At 49.7% G+C, this 22,630-nt stretch overlaps 1 protein-coding gene across 4 annotated transcripts in view; it reads left to right on the forward strand.

Moving 5' to 3' along the window:
• Nucleotides 1-4,482, forward strand: part of LOC134949667 (syntaxin-3-like) — a 100,434-nt gene extending 95,952 nt beyond the window's left edge. For all 4 annotated transcript variants that reach the window (XM_063938413.1, XM_063938412.1, XM_063938411.1 and 1 more), the window contains exon 2: nucleotides 2,718-4,482. In XM_063938413.1, coding sequence (XP_063794483.1) covers nucleotides 2,970-3,860 — 891 coding nt within the window. In that variant the 5' untranslated portion in view covers nucleotides 2,718-2,969 and the 3' untranslated portion in view covers nucleotides 3,861-4,482. The remainder of the gene's footprint in view (nucleotides 1-2,717) is intronic.
• Nucleotides 4,483-22,630: the final 18,148 nt, after the last annotated feature.

Below are 22,630 nucleotides of genomic sequence, written 5' to 3' on the forward strand. Positions count from 1 at the left end.
TCACAGAGCCCCCACATGCTCACAGTGCCCTCACACTCTCACAGAGCCCCCACATGCTCACAGAGCCCCCACACTCTCACAGTGCCCCCACACTCTCACAGTGCCCCCACACTCTCACAGAGCCCCCACATGCTCACAGTGCCCCATGTGCTCACAGAGCCCCCACACTCTCACAGAGCCCCCACATGCTCACAGTGCCCCATATGCTCACAGAGCCCCCACATGCTCAGTGCCCCCACACTCTCACAGTGCCCCCACACTCTCACAGAGCCCCCACATGCTCACAGTGCCCCCACACTCTCACAGAGCCCCCACATGCTCACAGTGCCCCACACTCTCACAGTGCCCCCACACTCTCACAGTGCCCCCACACGCTCACAGAGCCCCCACATGCTCACAGTGCCCCCACACTCTCACAGTGCCCCCACACTCTCACAGTGCCCCCACACTCTCACAGAGCCCCCACATGCTCACAGTGCCCCACACGCTGATGATGGCCGGTACTTTGCGCATGCGCCGGATGCTGTGCATGTACAGTACAGGTCCTGCGTTGTTGGATGCAGTACTTGTAGTGATTGACAGTCTGCAGCTGTTTGGGGGCGGTAAGGGGGCGGCGATGGCCTCTGTTTCCCAAATTGGAGGCATATCACCCCCATACTGGGGGAGTGCCGAGGCCAGAACATCTGTCTTCTGATGGAGATTTCCTGGCCTCTTGGTAGAAGCTGCGGTGCCGGCTTACATGACTTCATGGGTCACGCAGCGGCCGATAGAGTCACAGGTGATCCCATGCTGTGACCTAGGATGCAGCACTGGATCATGCATGCATGCAGGAGGCATTTACTTATACCTCACGCCTCCTGCACATTACTATATATAAGCATCACTGCTGCATTACCCTATCTGTGCATCACTGCTACATTACCCTAAATGTGCATCACTGCTGCATTAATATATCTGTGCATCACTGCTGCATTACCATATCTGTGCATCACTGCCGCATTGCCATATATGTGCATCACTGCTGCATTACCATATCTGTGCATCACTGCTGCAATACCATATCTGTGCATCACTGCTGCATTACCCTATCTGTGCATCACTGCTACATTACCCTATCTGTGCATCACTGCTGCATTAATATATCTGTGCATCACTGCTGCATTACCATATCTGTGCATCACTGCTGCATTGCCATATATGTGCATCACTGCTGCATTACCATATCTGTGCATCACTGCTGCAATACCATATCTGTGCATCACTGCTGCAATACCATATCTGTGCATCACTGCTGCATTACCATATCTGTGTATCACTGCTGCATTACCATATCTGTGCATCACTGCTGCAATACCATATCTGTGCATCACTGCTGCATTACCATATCTGTGCATCACTGCTGCAATTCCATATCTGTGCATCACTGCTGCATTACCATATCTGTGCATCACTGCTGCATTACCATATCTGTGCATCCCTGCTGCAATACCATATCTGTGCATCACTGCTGCATTACCATATCTGTGTATCACTGCTACATTACCCTATCTGTGCATCACTGCTGCATTACCCTATCTGTGCATCACTGCTGCATTACCATATCTGTGCATCGCTGCTGCATTACCATATCTGTGCATCACTGCTGCATTACCATATCTGTGCATCAGTGCTGCATTACCCTATCTGTGCATCCCTGCTGCATTACCATATCTGTGCATCACTGGCACTGCTGCATTACCCTATCTGTGCATCACTGCTGCATTACCCTATCTGTTCATCGCTGCTGCCTATACTAAATCCAGCCACATCTAAATCAGGCCCCAGGAGTTATGATGCCTCAGCGGATGCTGTGTTATGGAGCACATAGGGACAGTCACAGTCAGGGACCAGGAACTACAGTGACGTCTCACAAATTGCCGTTTCCTTGACTAATAACACAAACAGATAGAAGCTTGCTGATCCAGTTTCTGGAAATAGAGCTGGAAGGCATCTGCTGCAGGGATGGACGGAGCTGAGCTTGTTGTACGCTGCACATCTACAGTATGCATGATGCAGGACATGTATGAGGTCGTAGCTGCGTATACAGATGATTATAGGGATGCAGAGGACACTAGGGGCTGAGGCATTGTAGCCCCAAACACAGTCACTTACAGGGTGCCAGGGACACTACTTTATTACTTTTCATGTATAGGGTTAGGTATAAAGTTGCAGATAACACAAAACTTTATACTTACAGCTCTGGTTCTGCTGCACAAAGGGAGAGCTAGTGATGTCAGTGTGCTTTGGCCAGGGGGCCCCCTGATAGCGGGGGGCCCAGGGTACAGTATCCCCTGTGGTCCCCTCTTAATCTGGCTATGAGCGGCACGAGGCATGGCGTAGGTCACTCGTTTTGGACCTCCGTCTCCTGCCTTTTTGCCCAGATTCCAGGATGAGTTGCACACAGCAGATGCATGCAATGCGAGTGTCAGTATATCGTATGCCCATGTATTGCACTTTTGTTGCATTATTGATGTAAGTAAGATGCATATTCTCTGGTAGGATGCTTGGTGCGGCTGTTGTCATTGAATGAGAGCAACCATTTATGTCATATGGTCAATACGAGGGAAGCCGTTGATTATTATCCGGAGGATTTAAGACGTTCTGAACGATCGTTGTAACGCACAAAGGTTAATTCCTCCGGCTCTGTTGCTAATCACCTGTTTTAAAATCTTTTTCAGGATCTCCCTGTAAGAAAAGTGCACCACCCACATTTGGCATTGCAGCAAGTCCCTGGCTGGGGAATAAGACGTGATCAAATTATCCACGAGCCAAGAGTCTTAGTCAATATTTGCCAGGTCTGGGAGGAAAACTTATTAACAGCTTCGTTTGACGTAATGAGGTTGAAGGTTTTAAGACTTAAACTTTTGAATAAGCTGATGGGAATACAGGTTCCATTGTCTCACCTGTGACCGACGTCACCGGCCTGGGAGATGAAGGATCGGCTGGAAGAGTTAAGGAACAGAATAAGCCAAGATGACATGCTGGATTTCGACGATAACTTGGCTTTTGATAATCCCATGTTTCAAGATGCAGAGACAAATTCCATGGACTTGTTCTTCCAGGAGGTCTCCAACCTCTCCATGGCGCTGAAGAAGCTGAAGGAGATGGCCGTGGGCATTGCGAAGAAGCAGGAAGAGGTGCTCTGCAGCACAACGGGCACTAACATCGTTGAAGGAAAGAAGGACTTAAATAAAATGAAAGATGCCTTCACCTCCGAAGCCAAAATAATCCAGTCCCTGCTGAGCCGAATGAAAAGCACTTTGGCTCAAGACAATAAGAACTGGATGGCGGAGCACCGGATCCGTCAGAGTCAGTTCACCGTCCTGACCAACAAATTCAGAGATGTCATGAGCCAGCATTACATCAACGAGACAAAGTACGTGGGGAGGCTGAAGGAGCAGATCGTGAGACAGACCGAGCTGGCTGGTCTGAGCCTCCAGGAAGAAGAGATCAACCAGCTCATAGGAAGTCCAATGGCTCCGCAAATTGTTGGCCATGACCTGGAAATCCTCAAAGCAAAGCAACACTTGGCCATGGCCCAGGAGAGGCACAAACAGCTCCTGGACCTAGAAGCCCAGATAACGGAGCTCCACTCCCTCTTCGTCCAGTTGGATTTACTCATCTCAGAGCAGCAGGACGTGATCAATAATATTGAGTACAATGTTCTGAACACCATGGACTATATCTCCCAATCTACGGAGCAAGTGAAGAAGGCCCTGAAATTCCAGAGACAGTCTCGGTTTGCTGCTGCTATTTCCGCACTCTTGGGGCTGTGCGCCTGCTGCACCTGCCTGTCCTGCATGTCCGGCGCTGTGCGGTGAATGTTCCGCCATGGCACTTCTGCGCGGGCAGATAACACATTTACGTCAAGTCTTTGTTATGTAACGTCCTACAGGAACCTTACATTGTTCTTAAGGAGGGGGTGGGCCCTCTGTGCGCCTAACGCACCCCACCCTCTACCTGAGGAGCTGCTAGTCACTGCAATGTATGCTGCAAGTCAATGCAATGTATGCTGCTAGTCACTACAATGTATGCTGCTAGTCACTGCAATGTATGCTGCTAGTCACTGCAATGTATGCTGCAAGTCAATGCAATGTATGCTGCTAGTCACTACAATGTATGCTGCTAGTCACTGCAATGTATGCTGCAAGTCACTGCAATGTATGCTGCAAGTCACTACAATGTATGCTGCTAGTCACTGCAATGTATGCTGCTAGTCACTACAATGTATGCTGCTAGTCACTGCAATGTATGCTGCTAGTCACTGCAATGTATCTTCTCTTCCATTATGCCTGACAATGTTATTTATGAGAACTGCTATTACCTTATGAAGCCTGGGAGGAGGTGGTCGCTGCACACTGTAATAATATGTTACATAATATAAGTGAATTAAGTGTTATTATTATTATTATTTTTTTAAATAAATTATGTGATGAATGGAAAGAGGCGTGCTCCCATTGTTGGATCCAGCGTTGGAGGATGGATCTGCTGGTTGTAGAATAGTATAGCCATGGCCTGAGATAAACACATACAGTACCAGGAATCCGGCTGTGACTGTTCTCTGTTATTATGTGTCTTTTCCGCATGGGATTATTCTTGCCCTTTAAGTGCTGTGTTGTTTAACCTGTGACTTGCATTCAGGTGTTTACATTGAAGGAGTGAGCAGGTAACTGCCTGGGGGAGGACTGAGTGCTCCTGGTCCAGGTGAGCTCACCCTGTTACACCAGGACATCTGCCCCGGGGTGATTCCTCTCCTGGAAACTAGCGCAGCAGCTGCTACAGTCACCAGGCTTGTCACCAACATCAGCCACTACTAGTACATACATATACTTCTCTTATTCATAGCACAGAGAGGATACTCAGGACACACAGAGGACAGACGGACACACAGCCAGGACACACAGAGGACAGACGGACACACAGGCAGGACACACAGAGGACAGACGGACACACAGGCAGGACACACAGAGGACAGACGGACACACAGCCAGGACACACAGAGGATAGACGGACACACAGCCAGGACACTCAGACAGGACACACAGAGGACAGACGGACACACAGACAGGACACACAGGCAGGACACACAGAGGACAGACGGACACACAGACAGGACACACAGACAGGGCACACAGAGGACAGACGGACACAGCACACAGAGGACAGAAGGACAGGGCACACACAGAGGACAGACAGACAGGACACACAGGCAGGGTACCACGAAAGGGCACATAGACAGGGCACACAGAGGACAGATGGACACGCACACAGAGGACAGATGGACAGACTGTGGACAGGACACACGGAGGAGAGAAGGACAGGACACACAGAGGACAGACGGACAGGACATACATGCAGGGCACCATGAAAGGACACATAGACAGGACACACAGAGGACAGATGGACACGGCACACAGAGGACAGAAGGACAGGACACACAGAGGACAGAAGGACAGGACACACAGAGGACAGACGGACAGGACATACAGGCAGGGCACCATGAAAGGACGCATAGACAGGGCACACAGAGGACAGATGGACACGGCACACAGAGGACAGAAGGACAGGACACACAGAGGACAGAAGGACAGGACACACAGAGGACAGACGGACAGGACATACAGGCAGGGCACCATGAAAGGACACATAGACAGGGCACACAGAGGACAGACAGTCACGGCACACAGAGGACAGAAGGACAGGACACACAGAGGACAGAAGGACAGGACACACACAGAGGACAGAAGGACAAGACACACAGAGGACAGAAGGACAGGAGACACAGAGGACAGAAGGACAGGAGACACAGAGGACAGAAGGACAGGACACACAGAGGACAGAATGACAGGACACACAGAGGACAGAAGGACAGGGCCCACAGAGGACAGAAGGACAGGGCCCACAGAGGACAGAAGGACAGGGCCCACAGAGGACAGAAGGACAGGAGACACAGAGGACAGAAGGACAGGAGACACAGAGGACAGAAGGACAGGGCACACAGAGGACAGAAGGACAGGGCACACAGAGGACAGAAGGACAGGGCACACAGAGGACACACAGAGGACAGAAGGACAGGACATACAGGCAGGGCACCATGAAAGGACACATAGACAGGGTACACAGAGGACAGAAGGACAGGACACACACAGAGGACAGAAGGACAGGACACACACAGAGGACAGAATGACAGGACAAACACAGAGGACAGAAGGACAGGAGACACAGAGGACAGAAGGACAGGAGACACAGAGGACAGAAGGACAGGGCCCACAGAGGACAGAAGGACAGGGCCCACAGAGGACAGAAGGACAGGGCCCACAGAGGACAGAAGGACAGGAGACACAGAGGACAGAAGGACAGGAGACACAGAGGACAGAAGGACAGGACACACAGAGGACAGAAGGACAGGGCACACAGAGGACACACAGAGGACAGAAGGACAGGGCACACAGAGGACACACAGAGGACAGAAGGACAGGGCACACAGAGGACACACAGAGGACAGAAGGACAGGGCACACAGAGGACAGAAGGACAGGGCACACAGAGGACACACAGAGGACAGAAGGACAGGACACACAGAGGACAGAAGGACAGGGCACACAGAGGACAGAAGGACAGGGCACACAGAGGACAGAAGGACAGGGCACACAGAGGACAGAAGGACAGGGCACACAGAGGACAGAAGGACAGGACACACAGAGGACAGAAGGACAGGACACACAGAGGACAGAAGGACAGGGCACACAGAGGACAGAAGGACAGGACACACAGAGGACAGAAGGACAGGACACACAGAGGACAGAAGGACAGGGCACACAGACAATTTAGCTACATTTTTCATCATGGAAATATGTGATTTACAGCCGCAGTCTCTGATATTGCAAGAAATCTATCTATCTGTCAGTTTATCCATTTGTCTATCCAACTATTCATCTATCTGTCCATTATGTTTCCACATGTCTATAAATGTAGTTGTCTATTCATCTGTCTATCCATCCATCCATCTTACCGTGTATCCATCTGTTTGTCCGTCTGTCTATCCGTCTGTCTATCTGCTGCATATCCTCTGGTGATCTGTGAGGCTACATAGCCGTGTTTGGTCATTGTTGCACTTTAATGAATACTGTATCATCCCCCATAGTGGCCTCCTCTGTGGTGTATAACTGAACACGTTATAATAACCCATAGGCCCGGGGGTCCCCAAACTATGCCTGATCACCCTGGGTCGCCCCAGGACACTTGCAGGGGGGCCTCGGGTTGGATGTCCAGGACCAAATCACATTATTCATAGTCAATGTTATAGGCAAAACCAGCGCTGGTTATTAAAGCATGTGGACAATCGGAGGCACCGCTGTACACCGCCTCATACCGACCCTAATGTTGACAGTAGGTACAATTTACCTCATTTTAATTTCACATTTATCAATAAAAACGTTTATCCTAGGGGCGTCATGAATCAAATGCTGATACTCCAGGGCCTGGAGTTTGGGAACCACTGACATAGGCCGTTCTGCCTATTCTCCCAGGCAGTCCTGGAGACCTCCCAATGCACTGTATGGAGCGCGGATAGACTCCTGAGAGAGTAAATGGGGCTCCCCAGTGAAGTGGTCATTCCGGGGGATTAATAGGCCAATCACAGTGCATTGTGTCAGCCCTGCTCCCGCTACACAGAGGCTGAGTAGGAGGGCATGGGGCTGCAATGAGATAATACATACCCCCCCCCCCCCCCCCTCCCATCTTGAGGGGATAATGTAAGTACAGTATGGACTAGGGGCATAGCACAAAGCGGCCTGTCCCCGAAACATTCACTTCAATATGAGTCATAGAGACACGGAATGTGACGGCAGATAAGAACCACTGGCCCATCTAGTCTGCCCCTTTCTTACCATATTGTTACCTCAACCCTATTAGATCCTTATTTCTGTGTAAGCATATCCTTATGTCTATCCCATGCATGTTTACATTGCTCTGCTGACTTAGGGGGACATTTACTAAGCAGTGATAAGAGCAGAGAAGTGAGCCAGTGGAGAAGGCAACCAATCAGCACTGAAGTAACATCTATAATTTGCATACTATAAAATGATACAGAGCAGCTGATTGGTTGATGGGGCAACTTCTCCACTGGCTCACTTCTCCGCTTTTATCACTGCTTAGTAAATGTCCCCCTAAGCCTCTGCCACCTCTGCTGGGCGGCTATTCTACTTGTCCACTACTCTGTGAGGTAATTTTTCCTCATATTCCCCTGAATCTCCCCCCTCCAGTCTCAGTGCATGTCCTTGTGTCCTATTACTTCTCTTCATTTGGAGAATGTCTCCCCCTGTACCGTGGTGATACCCCTGATATATGTGACAGTCTCTCTCCTATCCTCGTGTCCTATTACTTCTCTCCCTGTGAGGAATGTCTCCTCCTGTACCGTGGTGATACCCCTAATATATGTGACAGTCTCTCTCATGTCCTCGTGTCCTATTACTTCTCTCCCTGTGAGGAATGTCTCTCCCTGTACCGTGGTGATACCCCTGATATATGTGACAGTCTCTCTCATGTCCTCGTGGTCTAATACTTCTGTCCCTGTGAGGAATGTCTCCCTCCTGTACCGTGGTGATACCCCTGATATATGTGACAGTCTCTCTCATGTCCTCGTGTCCTGTTACTTCTCTCCCTGTGAGGAATGTCTCCCCCTGTACCGTGGTGATACCCCTGATATATGTGACAGTCTCTCTCATGTCCTCGTGTCCTACTACTTCTCTCCCTGTGATGAATGTCTCCTCCTGTACCGTGGTGATACCCCTGATATATGTGACAGTCTCTATCATGTCCTCGTGTCCTGTTACTTCTCTCCCTGTGAGGAATGTCTCCCCCTGTACCGTGGTGATACCCCTGATATATGTGACAGTCTCTCTCATGTCCTCGTGGTCTAATACTTCTCTCCCTGGGAGGAATGTCTCCTCCTGTACCGTGGTGATACCCCTGATATATGTGACAGTCTCTCTCATGTCCTCGTGGTCTAATACTTCTCTCCCTGTGAGGAATGTCTCCTCCTGTACCGTGGTGATACCCCTGATATATGTGACAGTGTCTATCATGTCCTCGTGTCCTGTTACTTCTCTCCCTGTGAGGAATGTCTCCCCCTGTACCGTGGTGATACCCCTGATATATGTGACAGTCTCTCTCATGTCCTCGTGGTCTAATACTTCTCTCCCTGGGAGGAATGTCTCCTCCTGTACCGTGGTGATACCCCTGATATATGTGACAGTCTCTCTCATGTCCTCGTGGTCTAATACTTCTCTCCCTGTGAGGAATGTCTCCCCCTGTACCGTGGTGATACCCCTGATATATGTGACAATCTCTCTCATGTCCTCGTGGTCTAATACTTCTCTCCCTGTGAGGAATGTCTCCTCCTGTACCGTGGTGATACCCCTGATATATGTGACAGTCTCTCTCATGTCCTCGTGGTCTAATACTTCTCTCCCTGTGAGGAATGTCTCCTCCTGTACCGTGGTGATACCCCTGATATATGTGACAGTGTCTATCATGTCCTCGTGGTCTAATACTTCTCTCCCTGTGAGGAATGTCTCCTCCTGTACCGTGGTGATACCCCTGATATATGTGACAGTCTCTCTCATGTCCTCGTGGTCTAATACTTCTCTACCTGTGAGGAATGTCTCCCCCCTGTACCGTGGTGATACCCCTGATATATGTGACAGTGTCTATCATGTCCTCGTGGTCTAATACTTCTCTCCCTGTGAGGAATGTCTCCTCCTGTACTGTGGTGATACCCCTGATATATGTGACAGTCTCTCTCATGTCCTCGTGGTCTAATACTTCTCTCCCTGTGAGGAATGTCTCCCCCTGTACCGTGGTGATACCCCTGATATATGTGACAGTCTCTCTCATGTCCTCGTGGTCTAATACTTCTCTCCCTGTGAGGAATGTCTCCTCCTGTACCGTGGTGATTCCCCTGATATATGTGACAGTCTCTCTCATGTCCTCCTGTCCTATTACTTCTCTCCCTGTGAGGAATGTCTCCCCCTGTACCGTGGTGATACCCCTGATATATGTGACAGTCTCTCTCATGTCCTCGTGGTCTATTACTTCTCTCCCTGTGAGGAATGTCTCCTCCTGTACTGTGGTGATACCCCTGATATATGTGACAGTCTCTCTCATGTCCTCGTGGTCTAATACTTCTCTCCCTGTGAGGAATGTCTCCTCCTGTACCGTGGTGATTCCCCTGATATATGTGACAGTCTCTCTCATGTCCTCCTGTCCTATTACTTCTCTCCCTGTGAGGAATGTCTCCCCCTGTACCGTGGTGATACCCCTGATATATGTGACAATCTCTCTCATGTCCTCGTGGTCTAATACTTCTCTCCCTGTGAGGAATGTCTTCCCCTGTACCGTGGTGATACCCCTGATATATGTGACAGTCTCTCTCATGTCCTTGTGTCCTATTACTTCTCTCCCTGTGAGGAATGTCTCCCCCTGTACCGTGGTGATACCCCTGATATATGTGACAGTCTCTATCATATCCTCGTGGTCTAATACTTCTCTCCCTGTGAGGAATGTCTCCCCCTGTACCGTGGTGATACCTCTGATATATGTGACAGTCTCTATCATGTCCTCGTGTCCTGTTACTTCTCTCCCTGTGAGGAATGTCTCCCTCCTGTACCGTGGTGATACCCCTGATATATGTGACAGTCTCTCTCATGTCCTTGTGTCCTATTACTTCTCTCCCTGTGAGGAATGTCTCCCCCTGTACCGTGGTGATACCCCTGATATATGTGACAGTCTCTATCATGTCCTCGTGGTCTAATACTTCTCTCCCTGTGAGGAATGTCTCCTCCTGTACCATGGTGATACCCCTGATATATGTGACAGTCTCTCTCATGTCCTCGTGTCCTATTACTTCTCTCCCTGTGAGGAATGTCTCCCCCCTGTACCGTGGTGATACCCCTGATATATGTGACAGTCTCTATCATGTCCTCATGTCCTAATACTTCTCTCCCTGTGAGGAATGTCTCCCCCTGTACCGTGGTGATACCCCTGATATATGTGACAGTCTCTCTCATGTCCTCGTGTCCTATTACTTCTCTCCCTGTGAGGAATGTCTCCCCCTGTACCGTGGTGATACCCCTGATATATGTGACAGTCTCTCTCATGTCCTCGTGTCCTAATACTTCTCTCCCTGTGAGGAATGTCTCCCCTCTGTACCGTGGTGATACCCCTGATATATGTGACAGTCTCTATCATGTCCTCATGTCCTAATACTTCTCTCCCTGTGAGGAATGTCTCCCCCTGTACCGTGGTGATACCCCTGATATATGTGACAGTCTCTATCATGTCCTCGTGGTCTAATACTTATCCCCCTGTGAGGAATGTCTCCCTCTGTACCGTGGTGATACCCCTGATATATGTGACAGTCTCTCTCATGTCCTCGTGGTCTAATACTTCTCTACCTGTGAGGAATGTCTCCCCCCTGTACCGTGGTGATACCCCTGATATATGTGACAGTCTCTCTCATGTCCTCGTGGTCTATTACTTCTCTCCCTGTGAGGAATGTCTCTCCCTGTACCGTGGTGATACCCCTGATATATGTGACAGTCTCTCTCATGTCCTCGTGGTCTATTACTTCTCTCCCTGTGAGGAATGTCTCTCCCTGTGCCGTGGTGATACCCCTGATATATGTGACAGTCTCTCTAATGTCCTCGTGTCCTAATACTTCTCTCCCTGTGAGGAATGTCTCCCCCCTGTACCGTGGTGATACCACTGATATATGTGACAGTCTCTATCATGTCCTCGTGTCCTATTACTTCTCTCCCTGTGAGGAATGTCTCACCCTGTACCGTGGTGATACCCCTGATATATGTGACAGTCTCTATCATGTCCTCGTGTCCTATTACTTCTCTCCCTGTGAGGAATGTCTCCTCCTGTACCGTGGTGATACCCCTGATATATGTGACAGTCTCTCTCATGTCCTCGTGGTCTAATACTTCTCTACCTGTGAGGAATGTCTCCCCCCTGTACCGTGGTGATACCCCTGATATATGTGACAGTCTCTCTCATGTCCTCGTGGTCTATTACTTCTCTCCCTGTGAGGAATGTCTCTCCCTGTACCGTGGTGATACCCCTGATATATGTGACAGTCTCTCTCATGTCCTCGTGGTCTATTACTTCTCTCCCTGTGAGGAATGTCTCTCCCTGTACCGTGGTGATACCCCTGAAATATGTGACAGCTCTCTCATGTCCTCGTGGTCTAATACTTCTCTCCCTGTGAGGAATGTCTCCTCCCTGTACCGTGGTGGTACCCCTGATATATGTGACAGTCTCTCTCATGTCCTCGTGGTCTATTACTTCTCTCCCTGTGAGGAATGTCTCTCCCTGTACCGTGGTGATACCCCTGAAATATGTGACAGCTCTCTCATGTCCTCGTGGTCTAATACTTCTCTACCTGTGAGGAATGTCTCCCCCCTGTACCGTGGTGATACCCCTGATATATGTGACAGTCTCTCTCATGTCCTCGTGGTCTATTACTTCTCTCCCTGTGAGGAATGTCTCTCCCTGTACCGTGGTGATACCCCTGATATATGTGACAGTCTCTCTCATGTCCTCGTGTCCTATTACTTCTCTCCCTGTGAGGAATGTCTCCCCCTGTACCGTGGTGATACCCCTGATATATGTGACAGTCTCTCTCATGTCCTCGTGTCCTAATACTTCTCTCCCTGTGAGGAATGTCTCCCCTCTGTACCGTGGTGATACCCCTGATATATGTGACAGTCTCTATCATGTCCTCATGTCCTAATACTTCTCTCCCTGTGAGGAATGTCTCCCCCTGTACCGTGGTGATACCCCTGATATATGTGACAGTCTCTATCATGTCCTCGTGGTCTAATACTTATCCCCCTGTGAGGAATGTCTCCCTCTGTACCGTGGTGATACCCCTGATATATGTGACAGTCTCTCTCATGTCCTCGTGGTCTAATACTTCTCTACCTGTGAGGAATGTCTCCCCCCTGTACCGTGGTGATACCCCTGATATATGTGACAGTCTCTCTCATGTCCTCGTGGTCTATTACTTCTCTCCCTGTGAGGAATGTCTCTCCCTGTACCGTGGTGATACCCCTGATATATGTGACAGTCTCTCTCATGTCCTCGTGGTCTATTACTTCTCTCCCTGTGAGGAATGTCTCTCCCTGTGCCGTGGTGATACCCCTGATATATGTGACAGTCTCTCTAATGTCCTCGTGTCCTAATACTTCTCTCCCTGTGAGGAATGTCTCCCCCCTGTACCGTGGTGATACCACTGATATATGTGACAGTCTCTATCATGTCCTCGTGTCCTATTACTTCTCTCCCTGTGAGGAATGTCTCACCCTGTACCGTGGTGATACCCCTGATATATGTGACAGTCTCTATCATGTCCTCGTGTCCTATTACTTCTCTCCCTGTGAGGAATGTCTCCTCCTGTACCGTGGTGATACCCCTGATATATGTGACAGTCTCTCTCATGTCCTCGTGGTCTAATACTTCTCTACCTGTGAGGAATGTCTCCCCCCTGTACCGTGGTGATACCCCTGATATATGTGACAGTCTCTCTCATGTCCTCGTGGTCTATTACTTCTCTCCCTGTGAGGAATGTCTCTCCCTGTACCGTGGTGATACCCCTGATATATGTGACAGTCTCTCTCATGTCCTCGTGGTCTATTACTTCTCTCCCTGTGAGGAATGTCTCTCCCTGTACCGTGGTGATACCCCTGAAATATGTGACAGCTCTCTCATGTCCTCGTGGTCTAATACTTCTCTCCCTGTGAGGAATGTCTCCTCCCTGTACCGTGGTGGTACCCCTGATATATGTGACAGTCTCTATCATGTCCTCGTGGTCTATTACTTCTCTCCCTGTGAGGAATGTCTCCCCCTGCACCCTGGTAATATTCCTGATATATGTGACAGTCTCTCTCATGTCCTCGTGGTCTATTACTTCTCTCCCTGTGAGGAATGTCTCTCCCTGTGCCGTGGTGATACCCCTGATATATGTGACAGTCTCTCTAATGTCCTCGTGTCCTAATACTTCTCTCCCTGTGAGGAATGTCTCCCCCCTGTACCGTGGTGATACCACTGATATATGTGACAGTCTCTCTCATGTCCTCGTGTCCTAATACTTCTCTCCCTGTGAGGAATGTCTCCCCCCTGTACCGTGGTGATACCCCTGATATATGTGACAGTCTCTCTCATGTCCTCGTGTCCTATTACTTCTCTCCCTGTGAGGAATGTCTCCTCCTGTACCATGGTGATACCCCTGATATATGTGACAGTCTCTATCATGTCCTCGTGGTCTAATACTTCTCTCCCTGTGAGGAATGTCTCCTCCTGTACCGTGGTGATACCCCTGATATATGTGACAGTCTCTATCATGTCCTCGTGTCCTAATACTTCTCTCTCTGTGAGGAATGTCTCCTCCTGTACCGTGGTGATACCCCTGATATATGTGACAGTCTCTCTCATGTCCTCGTGGTCTAATACTTCTCTCTCTGTGAGGAATGTCTCCTCCTGTACCGTGGTGATACCCCTGATATATGTGACAGTCTCTATCATGTCCTCGTGTCCTATTACTTCTCTCCCTGTGAGGAATGTCTCCCCCTGTACCGTGGTGATACCCCTGATATATGTGACAGTCTCTATCATATCCTCGTGTCCTATTACTTCTCTCCCTGTGAGGAATGTCTCCCCCTGTACCGTGGTGATACCCCTGATATATGTGACAGTCTCTATCATGTCCTCGTGTCTTATTACTTCTCTCCCTGTGAGGAATGTCTCCTCCTGTACCGTGGTGATACCCCTGATATATGTGACAGTCTCTATCATGTCCTCGTGTCTTATTACTTCTCTCCCTGTGAGGAATGTCTCCCCCTGTACCGTGGTGATACCCCTGATATATGTGACAGTCTCTATCATGTCCTCGTGTCTTATTACTTCTCTCCCTGTGAGGAATGTCTCCTCCTGTACCGTGGTGATACCCCTGATATATGTGACAGTCTCTCTCATGTCCTTGTGTCCTATTACTTCTCTCCCTGTGAGGAATGTCTCCCCCTGTACCGTGGTGATACCCCTGATATATGTGACAGTCTCTCTCATGTCCTCGTGTCCCATTACTTCTCTCCGAGGGCGGGATGTTCTAAAAGGAAAATGCGGTAAAACCCTGTTTTACCGCATTTTCGTATGTACTAACCCCCGAACGCCGCGTTTTCGCCCCATAGGGTATCACCATCTTTTTATGGCGATACCCTATAAAAGCCTATGGGATTCTTACCGCCGCATCCCGCCGCTCCCTCCCGTGCTGCTCACGACGACCCTTCTCCCCCCAGCATACCTGTGTGTCACTGAGCTGCTGCGGCCCCCCTCCTCCTTCTCCCCCGCAGCACAGCCTTATCTACTTTGGGCTGCAGGGGGGAGGAGGAGGAGCCCGGGGACTCTCTGTACACGTCACCTCCCAGGTCTGGGAGGTGACGGAGACCTGTGCTGACCCCCGCCGACCCCTGCACACATCATCGCGGGGGTCTCCTATACCGCATTGCGATACTAATCGCATATGTTAGTACATATGCGATTAGTATCACTGCGGTAGGCGGCGAGGGGCGGCGATGACATATAGTACATCCCGCCCCCTGTGAGGAATGTCTCCCCCTGTACCGTGGTGATACCCCTGATATATGTGACAGTCTCTCTCATGTCCTCGTGTCCTATTACTTCTCTCCCTGTGAGGAATGTCTCCTCCTGTACCGTGGTGATACCCCTGATATATGTGACAGTCTCTATCATGTCCTCGTGTCCTATTACTTCTCTCCCTGTGAGGAATGTCTCCCCCTGTACCGTGGTGATACCTCTGATATATGTGACAGTGTCTATCATGTCCTCGTGTCCTATTACTTCTCTCCCTGTGAGGAATGTCTCCTCCTGTACCGTGGTTATACCCCTGATATATGTGACAGTCTCTATCATGTCCTCGTGTCCTATTACTTCTCTCCCTGTGAGGAATGTCTCCCCGTGTACCGTGGTGATACCCCTGATATATGTGACAGTCTCTATCATATCCTCGTGTCCTATTACTTCTCTCCCTGTGAGGAATGTCTCCCTCTGTACCGTGGTGATACCCCTGATATATGTGACAGTCTCTCTCATGTCCTCGTGGTCTAATACTTCTCTCCCTGTGAGGAATGTCTCCCTCCTGTACCGTGGTGATACCCCTGATATATGTGACAGTCTCTCTCATGTCCTCGTGTCCTATTACTTCTCTCCCTGTGAGGAATGTCTCCCCCTGTACCGTGGTGATAACCCTGATATATGTGACAGTCTCTCTCATGTCCTCGTGGTCTAATACTTCTCTCCCTGTGAGGAATGTCTCCCCCTGTACCGTGGTGATACCCCTGATATATGTGACAGTCTCTCTCATGTCCTCGTGGTCTAATACTTCTCTCCCTGTGAGGAATGTCTCCTCCTGTACCGTGGTGATACCCCTGATATATGTGACAGTCTCTATCATGTCCTCGTGTCCTATTACTTCTCTCCCTGTGAGGAATGTCTCCTCCTGTACCGTGGTTATACCCCTGATATATGTGACAGTCTCTATCATGTCCTCGTGTCCTATTACTTCTCTCCCTGTGAGGAATGTCTCCCCCTGTACCGTGGTGATACCCCTGATATATGTGACAGTCTCTCTCATGTCCTCGTGGTCTAATACTTCTCTCCCTGTGAGGAATGTCTCCCCCTGTACCGTGGTGATAACCCTGATATATGTGACAGTCTCTCTCATGTCCTCGTGGTCTAATACTTCTCTCCCTGTGAGGAATGTCTCCTCCTGTACCGTGGTGATACCCCTGATATATGTGACAGTCTCTATCATGTCCTCGTGTCCTAATACTTCTCTCCCTGTGAGGAATGTCTCCCCCTGTACCGTGGTGATACCCCTGATATATGTGACAGTCTCTCTCATGTCCTCGTGGTCTAATACTTCTCTCCCTGTGAGGAATGTCTCCTCCTGTACCGTGGTGATACCCCTGATATATGTGACAGTCTCTATCATGTCCTCGTGTCCTATTACTTCTCTCCCTGTGAGGAATGTCTCCTCCTGTACCGTGGTTATACCCCTGATATATGTGACAGTCTCTATCATGTCCTCGTGTCCTATTACTTCTCTCCCTGTGAGGAATGTCTCCCCCTGTACCGTGGTGATACCCCTGATCAGTGGCGTAACTACTGCCCTCGCGGTGGCGGGATCAGTACTAAATGCCGCCGGTCGGAATCCCGGCGGTCGAAATACCGACGCCGGAATCCCGACCACACAATCCCGACAGGGGTGGTGAGCGGAACGAAGCCCCTTGCGGGCTCGCTTCGCTCGCCAAGCTGCGGGCACGGTGCCTCGCTACGCTCGGCACACTATTATATTCTCCCTCTATGGGTGTCGTGGACACCCACGGAGGGAGAATGTCGGGATTCCGGCGGTCGGGATTCCGGCGTCGGTATTTCGACCGCCGGGATTCCGTCCGGCGGCATCCTGACCGCATCCCGCGGTGGCTTGGGGGCGAGGGGCTGCGGGGGCGCCGCCACTGATTTAGAGCAGATTGACATGAGGACGAGCGTCCGCATGTCAATCTGTTGTCACTAGCCCCCCGCTGTGAAGTAGGGACACGGTCACACGGAGGGCACAGCGCGCGCCTCTCCTGTGTCCCTCTGAGTCTCCGGCGTGTCGGGGGCGTGACCTATGAAAAGGGGGCGTGGCTTCGCGGAGGACCCGCGATCGCGGGCCACGCCCCTGTTTCGTCACTGAGGGGGCATGCCCAGCGCTCTGTGAGCTGCTGGCATGCCCTCTCTCCCACTGTCTGCGCTGAATAGACGCTGTGCGCATGCGCACAGCGTCTATTCACTACTGCTCTGCATAGTGTTGGAGCCTCCCAACTGCCCCCCCTCATCGCGGGACACTGCGGCCCGCGGGTGGGACAGCGGGACAGTCCCCAAAAAACGGGACTGTCCCGCGAAAATCGGGACAGTTGGAAGGTATGCATATACGGCACTCGGGGGGCACTGAGGGGGCATATATGGCACTGGGGGGGCACTGAGGGGGCATATATGGCACTGAGGGGGCATATATGGCACTGAGGGGGCATATATGGCACTGGGGAGGCACTGAGGGGCATATATGGCACTGAGGGGGCATATATGGCACTGGGGGGCACTGAGGGGGCATATATGGCACTGGGGGGCACAGAGGGGGCATATATGGCACTGAGGGGGCATATATGGCACTGCGGGGGGCACTGAGGGGGCATATATGGCACTGAGGGGGCATATATGGTACTGAAAGGGCATATATTGCACTGGGGGGCACTGAGGGGGCATATATGGCACTGGGGGGGCACTGAGAGGGCATATATGGCACTGAGGGGGCATATATGGCACTGGGGGGCACTGAGGGGGCATATATGGCACTGGGGGGGCACTGAGGGGGCATATATGTCATTGAGGGGGCATATATGGCACTGAGGGGGCATATATTGCTCTGGGGGGGCACTGAGGGGGCATATATGGCACTGTATGTGTACCTGGCACATGGTGGGGCTATATTTGGCACTGGGGGCACGTGAGCACCTGGCATTGTGGGGGAATATCTGGCACTGGGGGCATATGTGGCACTGGGGGGAGAGGCTATATTTGGCACTGGGGGCATGTGAGTACCTGGCACCGTGGGGGAATATCTGGCACTGAGGACATATGTGGCACTGGGAGCACAGCCCTAGCAACAAGCACTACCCCCTAGCAACGAGCATGACACCCAGTGCATGAAACCCCTGGCAACGAGCATGACACCGAGTGCATGAAACACCTGGCAACGAGCATGACACCCTGAGCATGAAAACCCCTGGCACCGTGCATGGAACCAAGAGCATGAAACCCCTGGCAACGAGCAGGTAATTTAAAAGTAATTAGAAGCCTTACTGTAGGACTTAATGTGTAATGGGCATTACGGTGTGTGGCATAATGTATAACGGACATTGCGGTGTGTGTCAGAATGTGTCACAGGCATTACGGTGTGTGGCAAACTATATCACGGGCATTGTGGTATAATGTCTCAGGGGCATTGCAGTGTGGCATAGGGTATAACGGGCATTGCGGTATGTGTCACAGGCATTACGGTGTATGGTATACTATATCACGGGCATTGTGGTATGTGGTATAATGTCTCAGGGTCATTGCAGTGTGTGGCATAATGTATAACGGGCATTGCGGTGTGTGGCATAATGTGTCGGGCATTACGGTGTCTGTATACTATATCACGGGCATTGTGGTATGTGGTATAATGTCTCAGGGTCATTGCAGTGTGGCATAATGTATAACGGGCATTGCGGTATGTGTCAGGCATTACTGTGTGTTGTATACTATATCACGGGCATTGTGGTATGTGGTATAATGTCTCAGGGTCATTGCAGTGTGGCATAATGTATAACGGGCATTGCGGTATGTGTCAGGCATTACTGTGTGTTGTATACTATATCACGGGCATTGTGGTATGTGGTATAATGTTTCAGGGTCATTGCAGTGTGTGGCACAATGTATCACGGACATTGCGGTGTGTGTCATAATGTGTCAGACATTACGGTGTGTTGTATACTATATCACGGGCATTGTGGTATAATGTCTCAGGGTCATTGCAGTGTGTGGCATAATGTATCATGGACATTGCGGTGTGTGTCATAATGTGTCAGGCATTACGGTGTGTGGTATACTATATCACGGGCATTGTGGTATGTGGTATAATGTCTCAGGGTCATTGCAGTGTGTGTCATAATGTGTCACAGGCATTACGGTGTGTGGCATAATGTGTCACAGGCATTGTATGTGCTATAATCTATCAGGGGCATTGCAGTGTGTAGCATAATGTATAACGGGCATTGTGATTCCTGTCATGTGTCACAGGCATTACGGTGTGTGGCATAATGTGTCACAGGCATTACGGTGTGTGGCATAATGTGTCACAGACATTGTATGTGCTATAATCTATCAGGGGCATTGCAGTGTGTAGCATAATGTATAACGAGCATTGTGATTCCTGTCATGTGTCACAGGCATTACGGTGTGTGGCATAATGTGTCACAGGCATTACGGTGTGGCATAATGTGTCACAGACATTGTATGTGTTATAATGTATCAGGGGCATTGCAGTGTGTAGCATAATGTATAACGGGCATTGCGGTGTGTGGCATAGGGTATAACTGGCATTGCGGTATGTGTCACAGGCATTACGGTGTATGGTATACTATATCACGTGCATTGTGGTATGTGGTATAATGTCTCAGGTTCATTGCTGTGTGTGTCATAATGTATCACGGACATTGCGGTGTGTGTCATAATGTATCACGGACATTGCGGTGTGTGGTATACTATATCATGGGCATTGTGGTATGTGGTATAATGTCTCAGGTTCATTGCAGTGTGTGTCATAATGTATCACGGACATTGCGGTGTGTGTCATAATGTATCACGGACATTGCGGTGTGTGGTATACTATATCATGGGCATTGTGGTATGTGGTATAATGTCTCAGGTTCATTGCAGTGTGTGTCATAATGTATCACGGACATTGCGGTGTGTGGCATAATGTATCACGGACATTGCAGTGTGTGGCATACTATATCACGGGCATTGTGGTATGTGCTATAATGTATCAGGGGCATTGCAGTGTGTAGCATAATGTATAACGGGCATTGCGATTCCTGTCATAATGTGTCGGAGGCATTACGGTGTGTGGCATAATGTGTCGGGGGCATTACGGAGTGTGCATATTGTGTCATGTGCATTATTGTGTGTGGCATAATGTCTGAGGGCCTTTGCAGTATGTGGCATAATGTATACTGGGCAGTACTATAAGGAGGAAAAATGACAAATAATGGAAGGGGCATGAATCAGGATTATTTTTGTTTCCTGTGGTGGCTAACGTCTGGGCGTGTAGGTTGCAAAACTGGGGTATAAGGTAGTCTTTTCCTGCAATGCCACGCCTCTTTATGTGAAGCCACGCCCATTTAATAGAAACCACGCCCCTTTTTGGTGGCGCGCGCCTATGTTTGTCCCTTTACTAGTGTCAATTATGGGGGGGGGGGGGGGCGCCGTAGAATTTTTTGGCTTGGGGGAGAAAAATTTCTAGTTACGCCACTGCCCCTGATATATGTGACAGTCTCTATCATGTCCTCGTTAGTGATGAGCGGGTTCGGTTTCTCGGAAACCGAACCCCCCCTGAACTTCACGCTTTTTACACGGGTCCGAGGCAGACTCGGATCTTCCCGCCTTGCTCGGCTAACCCGAGCGCGCCCGAACGTCATCATCCCGCTGTCGGATTCTCGCGAGGCTCGTATTCTATCGCGAGACTCGGATTCTATATAAGGAGCCGCGCGTCGCCGCCATTTTCACACGTGCATTGAGATTGATAGGGAGAGGACGTGGCTGGCGTCCTCTCCGTTTAGATAGAGAGTGAGACACTTGATTTACTGGAGCATTAGGAGTACTCAGAGAGTGCAGAGTTTTGCTGATAGTTATACTAGTGACCACCAGTTTTATTTATTATTTAATATAATCCGTTCTCTGCCTGAAAAAAAACGATACACAGTCACATACCATATCTGTGCTCAGCCTCAGTGTGCTGCATGATAATATCATCTATGTATATCTGACTGTGCTGAGTAGTGCTCACTGCTCACACAGCTTAATTGTGGGGGAGACTGGGGAGCAGTTATAGCAGGAGTACATATTTAACAGTGCACACTTTTGCTGCCAGAGTGCCAGTGTGACTGACCAGCAGTGACCACCAGTATATTGTCTGCCTGAAAAAGTTAAACACTCGTGTGGTGTGTTTTTTTTTTATTCTATAAACGCATTCTGCTGACAGTGTCCAGCAGGTCCGTCATTCATTATATTTCTATCTTCTTCATACTAGTAGTTTAGGAGTCTGCAGTGCTGACAGTGTCCAGCAGGTCCGTCATTATATAATATATACCTGTCCTGCAGTAGTGATATATATATATTTTTTATATCATTATCATCCAGTCTATACTAGCAGACGCAGTACGGTAGTCCACGGCTGTAGCTACCTCTGTGTCGGCAGTCGCTCGTCCATAATTGTATACCTACCTGTGGTGGTTTTTTTTTTCCTATCTTCTTCATACTAGTAGTTTAGGAGTCTGCAGTGCTGACAGTGTCCAGCAGGTCCGTCATTATACAATATATACATGTCCTGCAGTAGTGATATATATATATATTTTATATCATTATCATCCAGTCTATACTAGCAGACGCAGTACGGTAGTCCACGGCTGTAGCTACCTCTGTGTCGGCAGTCGCTCGTCCATAATTGTATACCTACCTGTGGTGGTTTTTTTTTTTTCTATCTTCTTCATACTAGTAGTTTAGGAGTCTGCAGTGCTGACAGTGTCCAGCAGGTCCGTCATTATACAATATATACCTGTCCTGCAGTAGTGATATATATATATTTTTTATATCATTATCATCCAGTCTATACTAGCAGACGCAGTACGGTAGTCCACGGCTGTAGCTAC

This window comes from Pseudophryne corroboree, chromosome 8, assembly GCF_028390025.1.
Source record: "Pseudophryne corroboree isolate aPseCor3 chromosome 8, aPseCor3.hap2, whole genome shotgun sequence".
Taxonomy (NCBI): Eukaryota; Metazoa; Chordata; class Amphibia; order Anura; family Myobatrachidae; genus Pseudophryne; species Pseudophryne corroboree.